Source organism: Perognathus longimembris, chromosome 2 (genome assembly GCF_023159225.1).
Source record: "Perognathus longimembris pacificus isolate PPM17 chromosome 2, ASM2315922v1, whole genome shotgun sequence".
Lineage (NCBI taxonomy): Eukaryota > Metazoa > Chordata > Mammalia > Rodentia > Heteromyidae > Perognathus > Perognathus longimembris.
Window position 1 is genome coordinate 43,656,609 of NC_063162.1, and position 18,054 is coordinate 43,674,662.

An 18,054-nucleotide genomic window follows, 5' to 3' on the forward strand; every position below is an offset into this window, starting at 1 on the left:
AAAAGCTGGAAGTGGTGCTGTGACTCAAGTGGTAGAGTGCTTGCCTTGCCAAAAGCAGCTCAGGGACTGCCCAGGCCACCCTGAGGTTCAGCCCCAGGACTAGCAAAAAAGTATAGCCTATTAGAAGTGTAGTACACTTGTATAAAATGCAAATGTAATCATTTATGCTGTTACAAAATAGTTTGCATTTGGATCTACCTCACACATAAGGATGTTTATGCTTATGTGTCTGGACACTGGGTGTCTCATGCTTGAAATCTTAGATAACTTGGAAGGCTGAGGTCTGTGTAGATCAGTTTGATTCAAGCCCAGGCAGGCTCAGGCAGTTAAGTCTGTGAGACTGATTTCCAATAAACTACCCCCAAAATGCTGGACAAGTGGAGCTGTGGCTCAAAGCTGTGGTTCAAGTAGTAAGAGTGCTAGCACTGAGCAAAAAAGCTTAGGTACAGGGGCCAGGGGGCTGAGGATATGGCCTAGTGGCAAGAGTGCTTGCCTCGTATACATGAGGCCCTGGGTTTGATTCCCCAGCACCACATATACAGAAAACTGCCATTTGTCTGGCAGAGTGCTAGCTTTGAGCAAAAAGAAGCCAGGGACAGTGCTCAGGCCCTGAGTCCAAGCCCCAGGCAGGACTGGCCAAAAAAAAAAGCTTAGGTACAATACCCAAGCCCCTAAGTTCAAGCACTAGGAGCAGTGTGCACATGCGCACGCAGATACACACGCTTATGTGCAATTTGAAGCCAGAAATTTTTTGGCATGTTTGCATAGTACCACCTTCCCTCATTATTTCAGGTATGTCCTTTGAGAGAAACAGAGTAGAAGACAGTATCAAAACCCTTGACCAGATGATTAAATTCCCACATCAATCAATCAAATAGCCAGCTGAAACAGTGGGAGAAACAGAATCTTTTTTAATCTGTCCTTCTGGTAGTTTCTTAAAAGTTAATTCAGTAATTCCTAAATAATGGTGAAATCCTATTTTTTTAAAGACAAGAAATTAAAAACTACGAGTAAGGGTAACTGTCTTAAAGAAATATACTCATTATAAAAGACTAGAAATTGTTTGTAATTAGCTGAAACATGAAAATCTAGTATGTAAGCCTATTTATTCCAGTGCTGATGATATGAGCCATATTCTTAGCCATTTTGTGTTTTTTTGTTTTGTTTTTGTTTTCAGACAGGGTCTCAAATTCCTGATCCTCTTCCCACCATTAATTCCCAAGTAGTTGGGATTATAGGCTTATACCAATGGGGTAGTATGACAACAGCATAACAATTTTGAAAATTGAAAACTGTGCTAGTACTGAGACTTTGTCAGGGCCTTGCGTTTTTACTTTTTTTTTCTCTACCACTTTTAGCCACACCTCCACTCGGCTTTTTGCTGGTTATAAGTCTCAAATATTTGTTCAGGCTAGCCTTGAACATTGGTTCTTAGATGTCAGCCCCCTGAATAGCTAGGATTACAGGTGTAAGCTACCATTGCTTGGTTGAATGTAACACCTTTGTAATGGTATAGATTTGTAGGACTGCTTATCAGGAGCTATTGCAGTAGAATGGTAACACTAATATTCTATCCTCAGCTGAGTCTTTTGGGCAATTTTTGTACTTAATCTCTCCAGAGAGGAAAACAGGTTTAATTCTGAGGGGTTAGGTTTTAATAAAACTTATTGAAGTTATCTTTATTGACACAGTGTATTTGTTATAGTATTATTAGCACTCTCTCCTTTCTAATCTCTCCTTTTCACCCCATTTTTAGGTTCCATACCCCATGAAGTGCCTCAGATATTAATTAATAGGGAACCATTGCCTCATCTGCATTTTGATGTAGAGCTTCTCGGAGACTGTGATGTCATAATCAATGAATTGTGTCATAGGTTAGGTGGTGAATATGCCAAACTTTGCTGTAACCCTGTAAAACTTTCAGAAATTACTGAAAAACCTCCACGAACACAAAAAGAGTTGATTAAGTTCTCAGAGTTACCACCAACACCTCTTCATATTTCAGAAGAGTCGAGCTCACCTGAAAGAACTTCGCCACCAGTTTCTAAAGTAATTGTTACACTTTTAGACCAAGCAACTAAGAGTAAAGTTGATGATTTAGATATATCTGAATCAAAAAGTTGTATGGAAGAAAAACCACAGTTAGTACAGACTTCTATTAGGAACAATGAGAGTATTGCTGTGGAAAATTCAGATTTAAAGGATGTTGGTTCTAGTACTGAAGAGAAAAATGAAATTGCTTCAGTTGCTGAAACAGTGAGAAAGTGCTGGCCCAATAGACTCCCAAAGGAACAGATCAGTAAGCGGCTTGATGGTAAGAAATTTGATTCCATTTCAAAGTATGGTTATTGTAACAAAATTTCCAAGTTTGGGCATATTAGCTGACTGAGGGGGAGAGGGAGAGAGAGGTGTGTGTTTGTATGAGTGAGCATCAACCCAGGGCCTCATGCATACTAACTAGGCAGAGGCAAGGACTATAATTGGTAAGTTATAGTTAGAGATTTAAATATGCTTTCTCTTCTATCGGTTATCTATGTTGTATAGGAAGTTGAGAATGGGTTTTATTTTGCATGTTCTGCCATTGTCTGATGAGTTAGGGCCAAGACTTGGGTACTGTGAGTTAGGGCCAAGACTTGGGTACTGTGAGCTACCTCTCATGAGGTAGAAACTATCATTACTTTTCTGTTCCAGGTGAAGAAACAGGCCCAGAGAGGTTAAACTCTGCAAGGTAACAATTAGAAGGTGGAAGAATGAAATTCATTTCCAGACCTATCCTCAGAGGCACATGCAGAAGTTTTTGTCAGGCTGGGTGCTGGTGGCTCATGCTACCTGCCACTGTGGGGAAGAAAAGCAAGACTCCATATCCAAAATAGCAAAAAGCAGGTCAAGTGGTAGAGGGGCCAGCCATGAGCCAAGCAACACAAAATAAAAACCTGGTGAAATAGCATTCTGCTATTTGGGAATTGATGTTTAAGTCAAAGTATAGGTGGGCAGAGTCCTAATTTCATCAATGGAAAACAGTATTCTGTTTGACTGCTTTGAATAATTTAAAACATTGTCTCATTCTGCTTACCATACCTGATTTAAAACTGTCCATCTTTAGATGAACATGTGTAAAAGGTGTTCCATTCATTTGCTGTAAACAAATTTTGTTCAATTGACTTTCCCTACAAGGTACTATTCTAAATTCTAGAGACAAAATGATCTCATGTTTGCATAATATAAAAATAAGCTGATAAACTAATATTTTAGTAGATGCTGCCAAAACAGATCAAAGTATTTTGTTTTAAACAGAACAACTGAAAAATAAGTTCTTCTCAGAAGACTAGGTTTTAGAAGGTTTTCTAAAAAAACAAAACACCTAACTTCCTAAACAATATTGAGTTTAAAATAGGCAACATTGCCAGGGAAAATAGGGTAATAGCATTCTTACGTTTACAGATGTAGCAGAAAACAGAAGTGAACTAGCTACAGATTTAGTCAGGTAATGTAAGAAGAATAAGCCTCCACTATGCACTTATCTGTATATTACAGTGGAAAAATTCTGCACTGGGAATTTTGCTCAATATCTGTGACAAGCATATCACTGTCTTTGCAAACAGAATAAACCTATGGTGTGGGGTTTAGTTTTTTTTTTTTTTTTTTTTTTTTTTGGCCAGTCCTGGGGCTTGGACTCAGGGCCTGAGCACTGTCCCTGGCTTCCTTTTGCTCAAGGCTAGCACTCTGCCACTTGAGCCACAGCGCCCCTTCTGGCCATTTTCTGTATATGTGGTGCTGGGGAATTGAACCCAGGGCCTCATGTATACGAGGCAAGCACTCTTGCCAGTAGGCCATATCCCCAGCCCTGGGGTTTAGTTTTTACCTTAGTGTACATAGAGGCTTTGGAATTAGATCTGTCTCACTCAATCTGGGTCAAAATTACTTAAATTGAGAGTAAAATAACAACAGAATTGTGTGGATTTTTAGTTGCAGTATATACTGGCAAATCCCAGAACTCAGGATGTGGAGTTAGGATTACAAATTTCAGGCCACTGTAGTCTATATGCATCTTCAAAAGACAAGACCAGATGTACAGAGAATAAAATAGTTAAAATTGATCAGTAGACTTAACCCCATTCTACATTAGTCACTTATCACTCTACTTCTTTCAGTGAAGTTAAGCAAAAGGGAAGAAATAAAAACTATAGAGAAGTATCTTGGTTGCAAAACCAAAGGTAATCACCTATTCAGTTCTGGAGGGGAGGGCAGAGCCAGGTACATTTTTTAGTAGCGGAGGTCAACCCAAACAGTAGAAAAGTGTATGACAGTCATGTTCTGGGACTCCTTGGAAAACTGGGTATATAAATCAGAGGACAGTATCCTAATTCATGTAATGTTTTCCATTAGAAAATGGTTTCAAGTACTTTGTTGCAACTGTGCAAATTACTACTGGTGTCTTAGAAAACTGAGTACTGTTTTCTTAGAAATAAGTGGCCTTCAGTGTAGTAGATTGTGAAATCAATTTTATAGATTCGGGTCAGAATCGCCACATATGGAGGGCTTCACTAAGAACTTGTATCATGATACAGTCTAAAACATTTAGTATCTAAGAAGTGGGGCAACAGTGGTTTGCACTTGTAATCCCACCTGCCCAGGCTGAAGTCTGATTAAATCAGATATTTAATGTCGCTCAAGTGGTAGAGTGCTAGCCTTGAGCAAAAAAAGGAGCTGGGGACAGTGGCCAGGCCCAAAGATGAGCCTTAGTACCCGAGGGAAAAAACAAAACTTTGCTAAGTGGTAATATGTACCAAAGTAAATAGGCTTTTCTGACCTGAGTCTAATAAAATCTAAATGTAATGTATTTACTTTTTGGTGGGCTTGCTAGGTAGACACTACCACTTAAATATACAGCATTTGTGTATGTGTGAAAACAGACAAAAAATAGTCATGTGTCAAACCTCTTGCCAGGGTAAAGGCCAATGCTAGATTAGTGCTTCTTCTCACACATTCCCAGATCCACCTCATAACAGTATTTTAAATAGGTGGGAAACAATTTAGACTTGTAATAGGGAAAAAAAGTTAATGACCAAAGTGTGTATGTCATCATAGCACTTAGCAGGCTTTAGAGGCAGGAGGATGGTCAAGTTCAAGGCCAGCATAAGACCCTTTCCTAAAGAGGGCTGGGGTAGCAAAATGTGCTTTCAGTTGTACTTAATATGACCTGAGTGTCTGTTGTAGGCTAGACTAGATACTTCAACCAAGGGATTAACAAGCTGGGCACTGATGACCCACATTTATACCCTAGTTATTCAGGAGATAGAGACTCTATTTCCAATTAACAGCAAAAAAACTAGTTCAAGTGATAGAGTGCCAGCTGTGAGCAAAGAGCTGAATCAAAAGACTAAGGCCCTGAGTTCAAACCCACTTTAACCTTTAAATATCAATCTCTACATTTCCACCCCGACCCTCCCCCCAATACTATCTAATTTAAGTGTGTAACTTTCTAGATGGGAAAACAGACTTGGAGATACTTGTTCACAAAGCTCCAGTAAGTGGTGGTACTAAGATTTGATCCTGCAACTAAAAATTGTTTTGTTCCCCCCCCCCCCAAAAAAAGCAAGAACCAAATACAAATAGCCTCCAGTAGCAGTAGATAAGAAACGAAGACCTAGGGCTGAGAATATGGCCTAGTGGTAGAGTACTTACACGAAGCCCTGGGTTCGATTCCTCAGCACTACATACATAGAAAAAGCTGGAAGTGGTGCTGTGGCTCAGTGCTCAGGACCTGAGTTCGAGCCCCAGGACTGGCAAAAAAAAAAAAAAAGAAATGGAAGACATTTAATTGACTGTAATCAGAGTTCAGTATCAGGCAACCGAAAGTAACTAGTGTTTTTTTTTCTTGCTGTTTCAGGTAATCAGTATTTGTTTTTACCACCAAATCGCTACATTTTCCATGGGGCTGAGGTATATTCAGACTCTGAAGATGACATCCTGTCCACTAGTTCATGTGGCAGTAACAGTGACAGTGGTACATGCCAGAGTCCAAGTTTAGAAGAACATATGGAAGATGAAAGTGAGATTGAAGAATTCTACAATGGCTTGGAAGATGATGCTGATATCCCAGAGCAAGATGGAGCTGGATTCAGAGTTGATGGAAATGACCAAGAGCCAGTTAATGAAGCTATATCCATGAAACAGGAAGCAACAGATATAACTTATCCATCAAACAAGTCATAATGTAATTGTCCAGGTACAGGAACTGCTCCACCAGCATTAGGAATTTCAGCATGTCAAAATGAATGTTTACTTGTGAACTCAGTAGAGCAAGGAAACCAGAAAGGTGTAATATGTATAGACTGATAAAATAGATTGTTTTCCCATGGGTAATTTTTTAGCCTTCATTATTTCTGTACTTGTACACTCAACACTAACACTTTAAAGAAAAGGTACTAAGTATCTTTAATCAGCTGTTGGTCAAAACTTTCTTTTAAAGGGTTTATTTGTATGATACATCATCTATATGTATATATAGTTTTTTTGTTTTTGCCTAGTGAGTTTCAACATTTTAAAGTTTTCAAAAAGCCATTGGAATGCTAATGTAAAGGGAACAGCTTATCTAGACCAAAGAATGGTATTTTCACACTTTTCTTTGTAACATTGAATGGTTTCAAGTCCTTGAACTTTTCATTTACACACTGGCATCTTCCAAGACTTACGGCAGCTAACTTTTTTAAAGCAAAAAAAAGTGATATGAAATGTGATTAGGAGTCAGCAATGTATGGGAGAGCACTCAATACTTGATGCTTAAAAGTATTGTATTTATTATTCAAATTAAAATGGCTTTTGTACTTCCTAAAGACATGTAGTAATGTCTATATTGGCTCATAAAACTAACCTGATGAGCAAATAAATACTTTGGAAATGTTTCATTTGATTTAGAAAATGATAGTGCCTGCATTGATTCCCCTTAGTTCTGAGTGTTTGCCATTGTTTAAATACCTATCACTGTGGTAGAGCTTGCATCGATCCTTTTTCAGAAGTATTAAACTGCCAAGGTGTGAATATGCAAAGACTTTCTGAATCTCTAATAATGGTACTTCTACTGGGGGAATGTGTAATTTTTTGGACTGCTGTTTGTCTATTAACAAGGAGAGCAACAGTTCCCTGATTACAGTTCCAAAGTAATAAGTTATTATAACTCAGCTTGAAAGTACATGTCTCCTGTTGGGAGGACTTGGTGAAATGAACTGAATACCAAACAGCTAGCCTAGTATTAGGAAGATGAACATTGATTGTAATAGCAGAATAGTTTATGAAACTAGCTAGCTTTTATAAGGTATCTCTATTTAAAAGCTTAGTCTGCCTTAAAGCTAGAGATAAGTTTTTTCAACTGCACAAGCTTCTAGCCTTTTGAAGTTGATACCTACAAAATAACATAGTGCTTAGCAGACCCCATGTTTTTGAACATTACTCCCAAATTATTAAGTATTCCTATATTGGTTTCGTATTTATTAAAATAAAAGGGGGGTTGAAACTCAGCTGTTCTTTATGCTTAATACTCAACTAGGACCATTACTGCCAGAGAAAAACTTATTGAATGGCCATTTCCCTACCTAAAAGACGTTTCAAACTGAGTTTATTTGGCTACACTAAAGAATGCAGTATATTTAGTTTTCCATTTGCATGATGTGTTTGTGCTATAGATGATATTTTAAATTGAAAAATTTGTTTTAAATTATTTTTACAGTGAAGACTGTTTTCAGCTCTTTTATATTGTACATAGTCTTTTATGTAATCTACTGGCATATGTTTTGTAGACTGTTTAATGACTGGATATACTTCCTCCAACTTTTGAAATACAAAACCAGTGTTTTATACTTGTACACTGTTTTAAAGTCTATTAAAACTTATTTCACTTTTTTTCTGTTAACTTGTATAAATTTTTCCAACTTTTGGGTTGAAATGCCTTCTTACACAGTTTCTTCATTCCACATTCAAATTTTAACAGACAGCTAAACCAGGCCCAGTATCTTCAAGCCCTGATTGGCAAGCTCAAATCAAATGACATTATCAGTAGAGATGGAAATAATCGAATGACCTGTTCCCCTTTGGGGAGTGCCTGTCAAATGTCACCTAAAAAATGATAGCCTCATCTAACTGTAATGATTTAATTGGCATAAAGCAGGGCTTGTACAAAAATTATAAAGCAACAGAAAACATTCCAGAGCCAGATGCTAGTGGGCTCACATCTGTAGTCCTAGCTACTCAGAAGGCTGAGATCTGATGATCACAGTTCCAAGCCAGCCTGGACAGAAAAGTTCATGAGACCCTTATCCAATAAACTGCAGAAAAAAGCCACAAGTTGCACTGTGGCCCAAGTGGTAGAGCACTGCCTTGAGCACAAATAAGCTCAGGGACAGGGTCCAGGCCCAAAGTTCAAGCCCCAGGATCAGCAAAAAACAAACAACAACAAAAACCAGTTGATTTGCTCAGATTTGAACAAAAGCTAGAAAGGAATTAGGGGAGCTTTCAACATTGCTGTACCAAGTCTGGCTAAAGGTGGCAGACAATGCTACTACCACAAGTAGTTTTCAATTGCTAAAGTATAAAAGAAATTATAGAATGAGCTGGCTAAGAACAAGGAGATAACATCACTGACAAGACACTTTACATACTTAAAAAGACATTCCTAACTAAAGTAGTACAGAAATTCATTTTGGTAATTTTGAAATGGTCTTGTTACCAAAATCCATGCTGACCTTTTGAACTACTAATAGTCATCCTTTTGCCTCTGGTTTTAGGATTACTTGCCTATGCCACAACGCTAAGCCTACAAAGTAGTAAAAATCTGTAATCTTGGGCTGGGAATATGGCTTAGTGGCAAGAGCGCTTGCCTCGAATACATGAAGCCCTGGACTCTATTCCTCTGCACCACATATATAGAAAATGGCCAGAAGTGGCGCAGTGCTAGCTCAGGGACAGTGGTCAGGCCCTGAGTTCAAGGCCCAGGACTGGCCACCAAATAAATAAATAAACTGTAATCTTAGGGAAAAAGAAATTTATCCCTTTAGGAAAGGATCCTGTAAGAATGCTACCACTCAGTTGGGCAGCAGTTGGCTGAGATCTGAGGACTGGGGTGGTTTGAATGAAGCCAGCCAGGGCTAGAGAGTCCGTGAGCCACACATCTCCAATTAACCACTGAAAAGCCAAAAGTGGACTGTGGCTTAAGTGGTAGAGTGTTAGCCTTGAGTGAAAAAGCTTAGGGACAGTGCCTTAGTTCAAGCCCCAGGACTAAACCAAAAAAAGCTCATCACTGGGACACTTAGTTTTGTCTCAAATATCTGGAGGTTCAAGTTTAGCTGACTCAGGTCCACAAGTGTGAGCATGCTCTTTCTTAAATGTCAAGCCAGGAAATGGTGGCTCATGCCTATAATCCTAGGTACTTAGGAGGCTAAATCCTGGAGGATCACAGTTTGAAGGTAATTCAAGCAGATAGAAAAGCTGGTGAGAATCTCTATCCAGCAGAAATCTGGACCAAAGGCATGGATTATGGCCTGATTTAACAACCTGCAAACCAATCAAGAACAATGAGGCCTTGAATTCAAGCCCTGGTACCAGCAAAACACACACAAGTAACAAGCTCAAATATCTTCACTGTTATTTTTTCTGCCATACAATCTTGCTGTTAATGCTACAATACTACAGTCTATAGTAACAAAGTATCACTTACCTAAATTAAGCCTTGTATGGTAAGCTCCCAGATAAGCTGTTACGTCCTCATTAAAAATGGAATTCTTTATTATTTCAAAGTGGCTGCTGTTTCACAAATGAACTCCATACATAACAAAGGTTACTAATGGAAAAAAATCCCTGAAACATACAGGTGTTTTTTTATTGTCACCTAAATTATCACCACGCACAAGGCATAGACAAAGAAATGGTATAACCCTACAAGGAAAATTACCTTAAATGAAAATACTATTTTAATGGCTTTCTGTAAAATACAATCGACTCAAAAGCTGCTTAAAAAAATTTAACTACTGAAAAGTACAGGTCCACAATCTCCATCTCCAAGTCCTTGGGCTTATTTGCATCTTGAAATTAAGAACTTGAGACTATCCTAAAACACTAATAGTATTGCACCAAAAAGGTCCTAGTCCAGTTAGTGAATACCAGCAATGTCTTCAATAATTCAGTATGTTTTCCAGAGTATTTTTAAATTTTGGAATTGCAGATAAGAGACTGTACCTCTATAAAATGTAAATTTATAAGGGAATGGAGACACAATCCAAAATTTAAGAAACTTTCCCTGAGGCAGCACCCTTCTTAAAGAATCTTGGGAGTCTTATGAGAACCACTGAAAATTTAAATATTAAACCAATAAATCTTTATTATTCAAACAGTTTTCACGGTATATTTTTATAAATTTAAAAAATAAATATTTGTATTATAGCAGAAAGTCACATGGATTGCATCAACTTACTTGTACAATGTAATAACATCAGATAAACTAAGCATCAGCACCATAAGACCGTTAAGATTTGTTTCTTAAAATTCATGGAAATAGTTCTTAAGCACTGAAAAGTTTGACTACATACAACCTGCACCATCAATAGTTTTGGAAGCTATAATTCAGTGATTGGTTCTCATAGTAGCCATGTTTCTGTTTCTGGCAACTGTGGAGACTGTTCTTCCATTACTAAATAATCAATAAACATCCTAATAACCTCCCATCTACAAGCATGTTAGGATTCACAAAAGAGAACTGTAAATTACTTAATATAATCCCTATCTGTAATTTAGGCTTGCACAGATATTTATTCTAGCAAAAATGCAGACTGTGTTTCCACCATGCTTTTTTTTTCCTTTCTATAAACTCTCAGAGTAAAGATTTAAATCATAATTTTTAATCCTTAAAATTCAGTTCAGCTCAATTACAACCATAGAAACTACCGGTATCAGAACATAATACTATTTTATTACAAAACTTACTATTTACAAAATGGAAAAATAATTAAATGACTATTGCAGGCCAAAGTTAGAGGTTTCTCACCCAGTGATTGAAGAAAAATTAAGCAGTATTTCCATGCACTCACACATCAGATCATTCCTGAAATATGCAAACTCTTAAAATTCATGTTAGTAAAACTTTAATGTATTCACAATACTTGTATGTTTACGTGGGAGATGGGAGAAATTCCACGGTTCTGTACAGTAAATTTAGTATTAACAGTTTGTTCATTTTCCTTTAATATTTTTTGGCTTCCATGAATACTCATAGCACTGGACATTTCACAGGGAAGAATTATAATAGTACCTTTGTCACTTTGCTGAATTCATCACAACCAGAAAAACACAAGTAGTTCAATGCTTTTGCACTAAACTGAATAGTTTCATCACTGAAGTTATATTAAACTGAAGCCTTCATTGTGATCAATAGCTTGGATCAGTTTAGAGCGTAGAGTTTCTTTTTCTGTGTATTTTGGAAGATCTAGAAGATTAAAGCAAGTATGGGAAACCGGGAGATAGTCCTCACCGCCTCCTGTTGACTGGATGACTAGTTTCAGGCTCTTCATACCAAGAATCGGAATGCGATCACTACCTGTCAAAAATACTGCCAACAAAAAAATCATTTAATATAGAGTGGCAACTAATATTTAGCATAGTCACTCACATGAACATCTGCTCTAAAGTAGGAATGGAAACCAGGTTTGAGACACATACTAATTATTCTTTTGCAAACTACTTTTTTTAGAGTTAACATCAAACACAAAGAAGTGGCCAAACAAGTCAAAGTGCAATTAGACTGATTTGAGTGGTTGGTTGGTTCACTGATTTACCAAGTTCTCAAACTCTTAATACTCCTGCCTGAACTCCTGGCCTGCCACAGAATTCAGATGTGACAGATAAATGCAAAAGCCCACAAAAAAGTCTTGTTTTCACTGGGAATATGGCCTAGTGGTAGAGTGCTTGCCTCATATTCATAAAGCCCTGGGTTCGATTCCTCAGCACCACATATACAGAAAAGGCCAGAAGTGGCGCTGGGGCTCAAGTGGTAGAGTGCGAGCCTTGAGCAAAAGGAATTCAGGGACAGTGCTCCGGCCCTGAGTTCAAGCCCCAGGACTGGCAAAAACCAAACCAAGACAAAACAAAAAGTCTTGGTTTTCCACAGAAATTGCACACATTTGGTTGCTAAAACATCTAAGAAATTAAGACAGAAAATAGCTACATTCCAAAAATCTCAGAAATTCTAAAAAAGATTCTACAATTCTAGTTTATGTAACAAATTTATAAGAGCCAGTGCTGTTTAGGAAGCCTACTGAATTTATTTGTTGCAATATTTTCATATTCAAACATATGCAAATAATATTAGTTCAAAATTAAAAACAGGACCTTGGAGTATAGCATATAATCAAACCTACTACTTAGTCTATAACAATTCCTACAACAAAATATGGAATAGTTAGAAATACTTACATAGAAATTGCTTTTTCTTTTCCAAAGGTAATTCATGGAATACTTCCCAAAAAATTTTAATCGTAGGATGTTCTGCCCAATACTCCCCTTTGTATTCTGTATTCTAAAAACAACATCAATGTTTATTAATATGAAAGGATATTAATTTTGTCTGGCAAACTGGATTTCTTAATCTATAAAGCTACCATGGTCTAAGAATTTGAAACTTGTGAAATGCAGTTGGGTTTATGTAGTATTTTCTGGACATTATGAGATTTAAAGCTCTTAGTTTCCAGAAGAAAAGGAAGAGGTGTACAAATGACCAGAAATGTCTCATCACTCCAAGGACATGATAAGGTATTAATATCTGAAGAATGAAATGAATTGCTAAAATGTAAAAGGACTATTAAAAGTTTAACACAAAATTAGCTATAATCATAAAAATAGTTGTTTTTATGAACACAGCCAAACTGTTTTGTAAAAGTGGTACTAAATGCTATTAGCTACTACTTGCGGATGTCAGTTTCCAGAATGGTCCCTTAAGCCGTCCTTGGGCTTGTTAGTCTTCTCCCATGATGAATGGGCCTCAAGCGTGTAATCACTATGATATGTGGATCAGCAGAATACAATTTCTGGAAGATCACTAATAAAACACCTACATGAGCTTTAGCTACAATTTCTTGAGGACACTCAATAAGTCTATGGAGACAGGATATGGTTCTATACTGAAGCGTCTTGGCAATAGCCATGTGGGCAAAGCAAACATCCTCAATCAAGCTTTAGGGGACTGCAGCAGTAACCAACATCTTGACTATTACACCATCAGAGACCTTGAGTCAATGGCTAATAAGCTAAAAAAGCCACACTCAAGTTCCTGACCAACAAAAATTGTGTGAGACAATGTTATTTTTATACTAGAGTTTTGAGGTAACAGAGCAATACAATATAACTAAGATACTTCCCTCCAAAATGTTTTCCACATAGTGAATCACTCATTGAAATCTACTCGTGCTTGACCTTAAACTTTCAATTCTTAGAACCAGAGATGCTTCTAGTGTCAGGGTCTTTGGAGAAACTATTCCCTTATTAATTCACCATCTAAATCCATCCCTTACCTAGCTCATTTATTGATTTATTCAACAAATGTGTATAGAGTTTTAGTCCAAGTTTTGGCACTAGGACTAAGTTTAGGGAACAAAGCCCCCCTTACATACCTTGTAGAATTTTTTCTTTTTCTTTCTTTCTTTTTTTTTTTTTTTGCCAGTCCTGGGCCTTGGACTCAGGGCCTGAGCACTGTCCCTGGCTTCTTTTTGCACAAGGCCAGCACTCTGCCACTTGAGCCACAGTGCCACTTCTGCCCATTTTCTGTATATGTGGTGCTGGGGAATTGAACCCAGGGCTTCATGTATACGGGACCACCACTCTTGCCACTAGGCCATATCCCCAGCCCCCACCTTGTAGAATTTTTACAGTCTACCAGGAGGCTTTCCAGATTCAACTCATTAGCATATCATTAGCTACTATCATTAACTAAACTCTTACTCTCTCCTTTGTGTTCATCACAATTCAATTAAAATGCAAGACTGTAATGTTCTATAGAACTATGAATGTCCCATAGTTTATTTATCCACCAAAGACATCTAGTTTCCAGTGTTAGTCTCAATGGCAAGGTTGGGCTTCTTCTTTTTTTTTTTTTTTTTGCTAGTCCTAGGCCTTAAACTCAGGGCCTAAGCACAGTTTCTGGCTTCTTTTTGCTCAAGGCTAGCACTCTGCCACTTGAGCCACAGCACTACTTCTGGTCACTAGGCCATATTCCCAGCCTCGGGGGTTCTTTTTATAATCTAGTGCCAGGGATTAAACTCAGAGCTCTGCATATTTGAGGCAGATGTTCTAGCACTGAGCTACATACATATCTTGTGAAAGACTTTTTAATGCCAGTTCTGGGTCTAGAACTCAGAATTTCCTTGAGTTTTTGTACTCAAAGCTAGCATTCTACAACTTGAGCCACACCTCCACTTCCAGCTTTTTGGTGGTTAATTGGAGATAATAGTCTAATGGACTATTCTGTTTGACAAGCTTCAAAACCACAATCCTCAGATCTCAGCCTCCTGAGTAGCTAGGATTACAGATGTGGCCATCAAGCACCTGGCTAAATATTTCAATCACTTGAAATTTTTTACATATGGATTTTCCTAGTATGGAGGGCAAGGAAGTCATTCAGTTTGGGCAGGGGCTTCTATTCAGCCATTTACAACACCACCACCACTAATATCATCAACTACAAAAATACAGTTCAAGCCCATTCATTGTGGAATAAGAGGATTGCTCCTACAAAAAGACAGTAATACACTGCACAAAAAGGGGAGGGGGGAATCACACAAACAGGCAAGACTTCCATCAATAAGCCACATGTCAAGGCCTCTCACTCTATCTGAACTTTCTTGCTCATGGCTGGTAATCTACTACTTAAGCCACATCTCCAGCCTGGTGTTTTTTTGCTGCTAAACTGGATGGACATACACACACGCACGTGTGTGTATACAGAGAAGTCTTGCAGACTTCTGCCTAGGTAGGTCTTAAACTGTGATCCTCCAGGTTTCACCTTTCTGAGTAGCTAGGATTACAAGTGTGAGCCACCAGTACCCAACCATATTTCTTTCTTTCTTTCTATTTAACATCACAGATTTGTTTTCCCCTACCTTTTCCAGTTCCTTCCAGTCATAATTTGTATTTCCAATAACCATTGCTTGTAGTTCATTAGGCTGGAAGAGTAGAAGAACTTTTCCTCCACAGACCTTATGAAAGCCGGCATGAAAAGCATCAAATAAGGAAGCTACTGATTTATTGAATATGTAATCCACATAAGCATCAACAAATTCCTGCCTAGAAATAAAAAAAGGACACATGCACAAGTTACAAATGCAGTCTAAATATTCGGGTGTTTCTCGCATTTTTCTGCTACTTCCCTATAAGGCTGAGAAAAAGGTGGATAGAGTTAAAAGGGACTAGGTATGAGAGAAACCCATTATTCTTTCCACATTATGGGAAAAAAAGCCAGGTGCCTTGTGGCTCATGCCTGGAATCCTAGTTACTCAAGAGGCTTCAATCTAAGGCTAGAAGCTAACCAAGGTTAAAAAAAAAAAAAAAAGTCTATGAGACTGTTATTTCTAATACCAGCAAAAAAAGCCCAAAATGAAAATGTGGTTCAAATGGTACAATACCAGCCTCAAGCAAAACTGTCAAGTGACAGCATGAGGCCCTGAATTTTAACTCACTACCATTACCAAAAAGGAGAAGGGGGAGCAAACCTATAATCCTATTTAGTATGCTGAGATCTAAAGGATTTAAGTTTGAGTCCAGTCAGGACAGATACATTCTCAATCTTAAAAAAACAAGCAAACATAAAACCCAGGGCTAGTGATGAGGCTAAAGTCATAGTGTCAGCCTAGCTGAGTTCAAGCCCCAGTTTAACAATAATAATCAGGAATTTTCATGCAGCATTCACAATGATTCTTAGGCTATTCCTAATTTAATTGGCTATCAAAATAATTTGTGTGTGTGTGCCAGTACTGGGCTTGAACTCAGGGTATCATGCTCTCCCTTGTCTTTCAGTCAAGGACTGATGAAAGGAGACTCACTGTGAAATAAAAGTCGTGGGCTTAAAAAAAAGTGGCATATAATAATCTCTTTAGATGAGAAAAACTTAAGTTGTGCAATTAGTAATTTTATAATCTGTCCAATTACAAAATTAAATCCAGGAAAGTGAAGTGGTGGCTCAAGTTGTAGAACACTATATAGCCTTGGAGAAAAAAAACCTCAGCTCAAGGCAAATGCTCTATCACTTTGAGCCACAGTGCCACTTCTCACAGACTTCCCTGCTCAGGCTGGCTCTGAACTACAACTCTCAGATCTCAGCCTCTTGAGTAAGTAGGATTACAGGTGTGCCACCACCAGCTCCCAGATTAAATAATTGCTTAAAAAAAAGAATGAGGCAGCTCTTAGTCCTGTATTTCTCTACCAAAAAATTTAAGCCAACTACTTGTTACTCTCTTCTGCTAGTTATACTTTTATTTTGGAGATAATAATTCCACCACTAGTCCAATTTTAAGCATGAATGTATACCTTCTGAGAAAGGTAAGAATTTACCTCTCCTACTCCCACTAAATGGGCTTTTTGGGGTTTTTTGGAGGGGTCAGTCCTGGGGCTTGAACTCGGGGCCAGAACACTGTTGCTGGCTTCTTTTTGCTCAAGGCTAGCACTCTACCACTTAAGCCACAGCATAACTTCTGGCTTTTTCTATATATGTGGTGCTGAGGAATTGAACCCAGGGCTTCATGTATGCGAGGCAAACACTCAACCACTAGGCCATATTCCCAGTCCCTCCCATCAGATCCTCCCTTTTTTTAACTCATGGTTATTTGCACTCTGGCACCTGAACCATGCCTACAGTCTCCACTTCTGGCTATTTGCTGTTTGGAGATTATTTAAAAGCCTTAAAGATTTATATGCATAGGCTGGTGTCAAGTCCAATCCCAGCATCTTGAGTTTCTAGGATTGCAGGTGTGAACCACTGACACCTGTTACATTCATATGTTTATATAGCAATTTTTGGTTCAATAGCAGTTAATATTTCTATTATATATTTTTTATTTTTTGGCAGTATTAGGGCCTTAAGCTTGGTAGACAAGATACTTTCCGTTTTCCAACAGAAATGCCAATTTCTTCTATATAAATTCAAATATTTTAACTGTACTTTTCTCCTGGAGCCCAACACAATTTTGATCTAACCCCAAATGCTACCCAGTCCTGGGGCTTGAACTCAAGGCCTGGGCTTGTTTCAAGCTCAAGGCTAGGGCTCTATCACCTGACTTCTGGCTTTTTGATGGTTAATTGAAGATAGAGTCTCATGGACTTTCCTGCCTGGGCTGGCTTTAAAACACTGTGATCCTCAGATTTCAATGTCCTGAGTAGTTAGGACTAGAAGGTGTGAGCCACCAGAGCCTAATTTCATTCTGATCTTTTACTTGGCCATTGCTCCTTTAGTTCTCTTTGCTTCGCTAGTAGGGTATCCTCTGTGTTCCTTTTTCTTGGTATAATTCCTTATTTCAATAGAAACCATGCAGTAGTAACTTACTGAAAATGAGGCATAGAAGTAAACCCTGGGATTCTATATGTATGAAGATATTTATCATATATTAACCCCATACTTGATAGTTGGCAGAATACTTAAATAATCTTTTCCCAAATTTTTATCTTCTAGTTTTCAGTGTTGTTCTTCACAAGTCTGATGTTACTGATTCCTAGTACTTTGTATGTGCTTCCCTCCACAAAGGTTTTGTGTTGTCTTTGGGCATTTTGAAATTTTATCTTATTTTTAACTTGATATATGTCTCACCCCCAATTTCCATGCTTATCTTGACAAGCATGCTGTTTACATCTATGAAGAGTTTTGGTGTCATTTTCTTGAGAGATTCCATCCAATTTCTTTGAATTTTTATTTGCAGTTTTTGTAAGGACCTACCTGGATATTACTGGGAACCTTGAGGATACTGATTCATTTTCTTTGGTATTTTAATCGTTGTCTCTGTTGCTGATCCTCCCTTCCACAACACAAAAAGC

General features: G+C 38.0%; 2 protein-coding genes across 9 annotated transcripts in view; one reads left to right on the forward strand and one right to left on the reverse strand.

Annotated features, from left to right (window-relative positions):
• Positions 1-8,326, forward strand: part of Sirt1 (sirtuin 1) — a 28,578-nt gene extending 20,252 nt beyond the window's left edge. For all 3 annotated transcript variants that reach the window (XM_048338878.1, XM_048338877.1, XM_048338879.1), the window contains 2 exons: positions 1,757-2,314; positions 5,891-8,326. In XM_048338878.1, the coding sequence (XP_048194835.1) occupies positions 1,757-2,314; positions 5,891-6,216 (884 nt within the window). In that variant the 3' untranslated portion in view covers positions 6,217-8,326. The remainder of the gene's footprint in view (positions 1-1,756; positions 2,315-5,890) is intronic.
• A 2,607-nt stretch (positions 8,327-10,933) lies between these two features.
• The window catches only part of Herc4 (HECT and RLD domain containing E3 ubiquitin protein ligase 4), a 90,829-nt gene continuing 83,708 nt past the window's right edge, over positions 10,934-18,054 (reverse strand). For all 6 annotated transcript variants that reach the window (XM_048338871.1, XM_048338873.1, XM_048338872.1 and 3 more), the window contains 3 exons: positions 15,135-15,318; positions 12,457-12,559; positions 10,934-11,593 (listed from right to left, as the gene is read on the reverse strand). In XM_048338871.1, the coding sequence (XP_048194828.1) occupies positions 11,385-11,593; positions 12,457-12,559; positions 15,135-15,318 (496 nt within the window). In that variant the 3' untranslated portion in view covers positions 10,934-11,384. The remainder of the gene's footprint in view (positions 11,594-12,456; positions 12,560-15,134; positions 15,319-18,054) is intronic.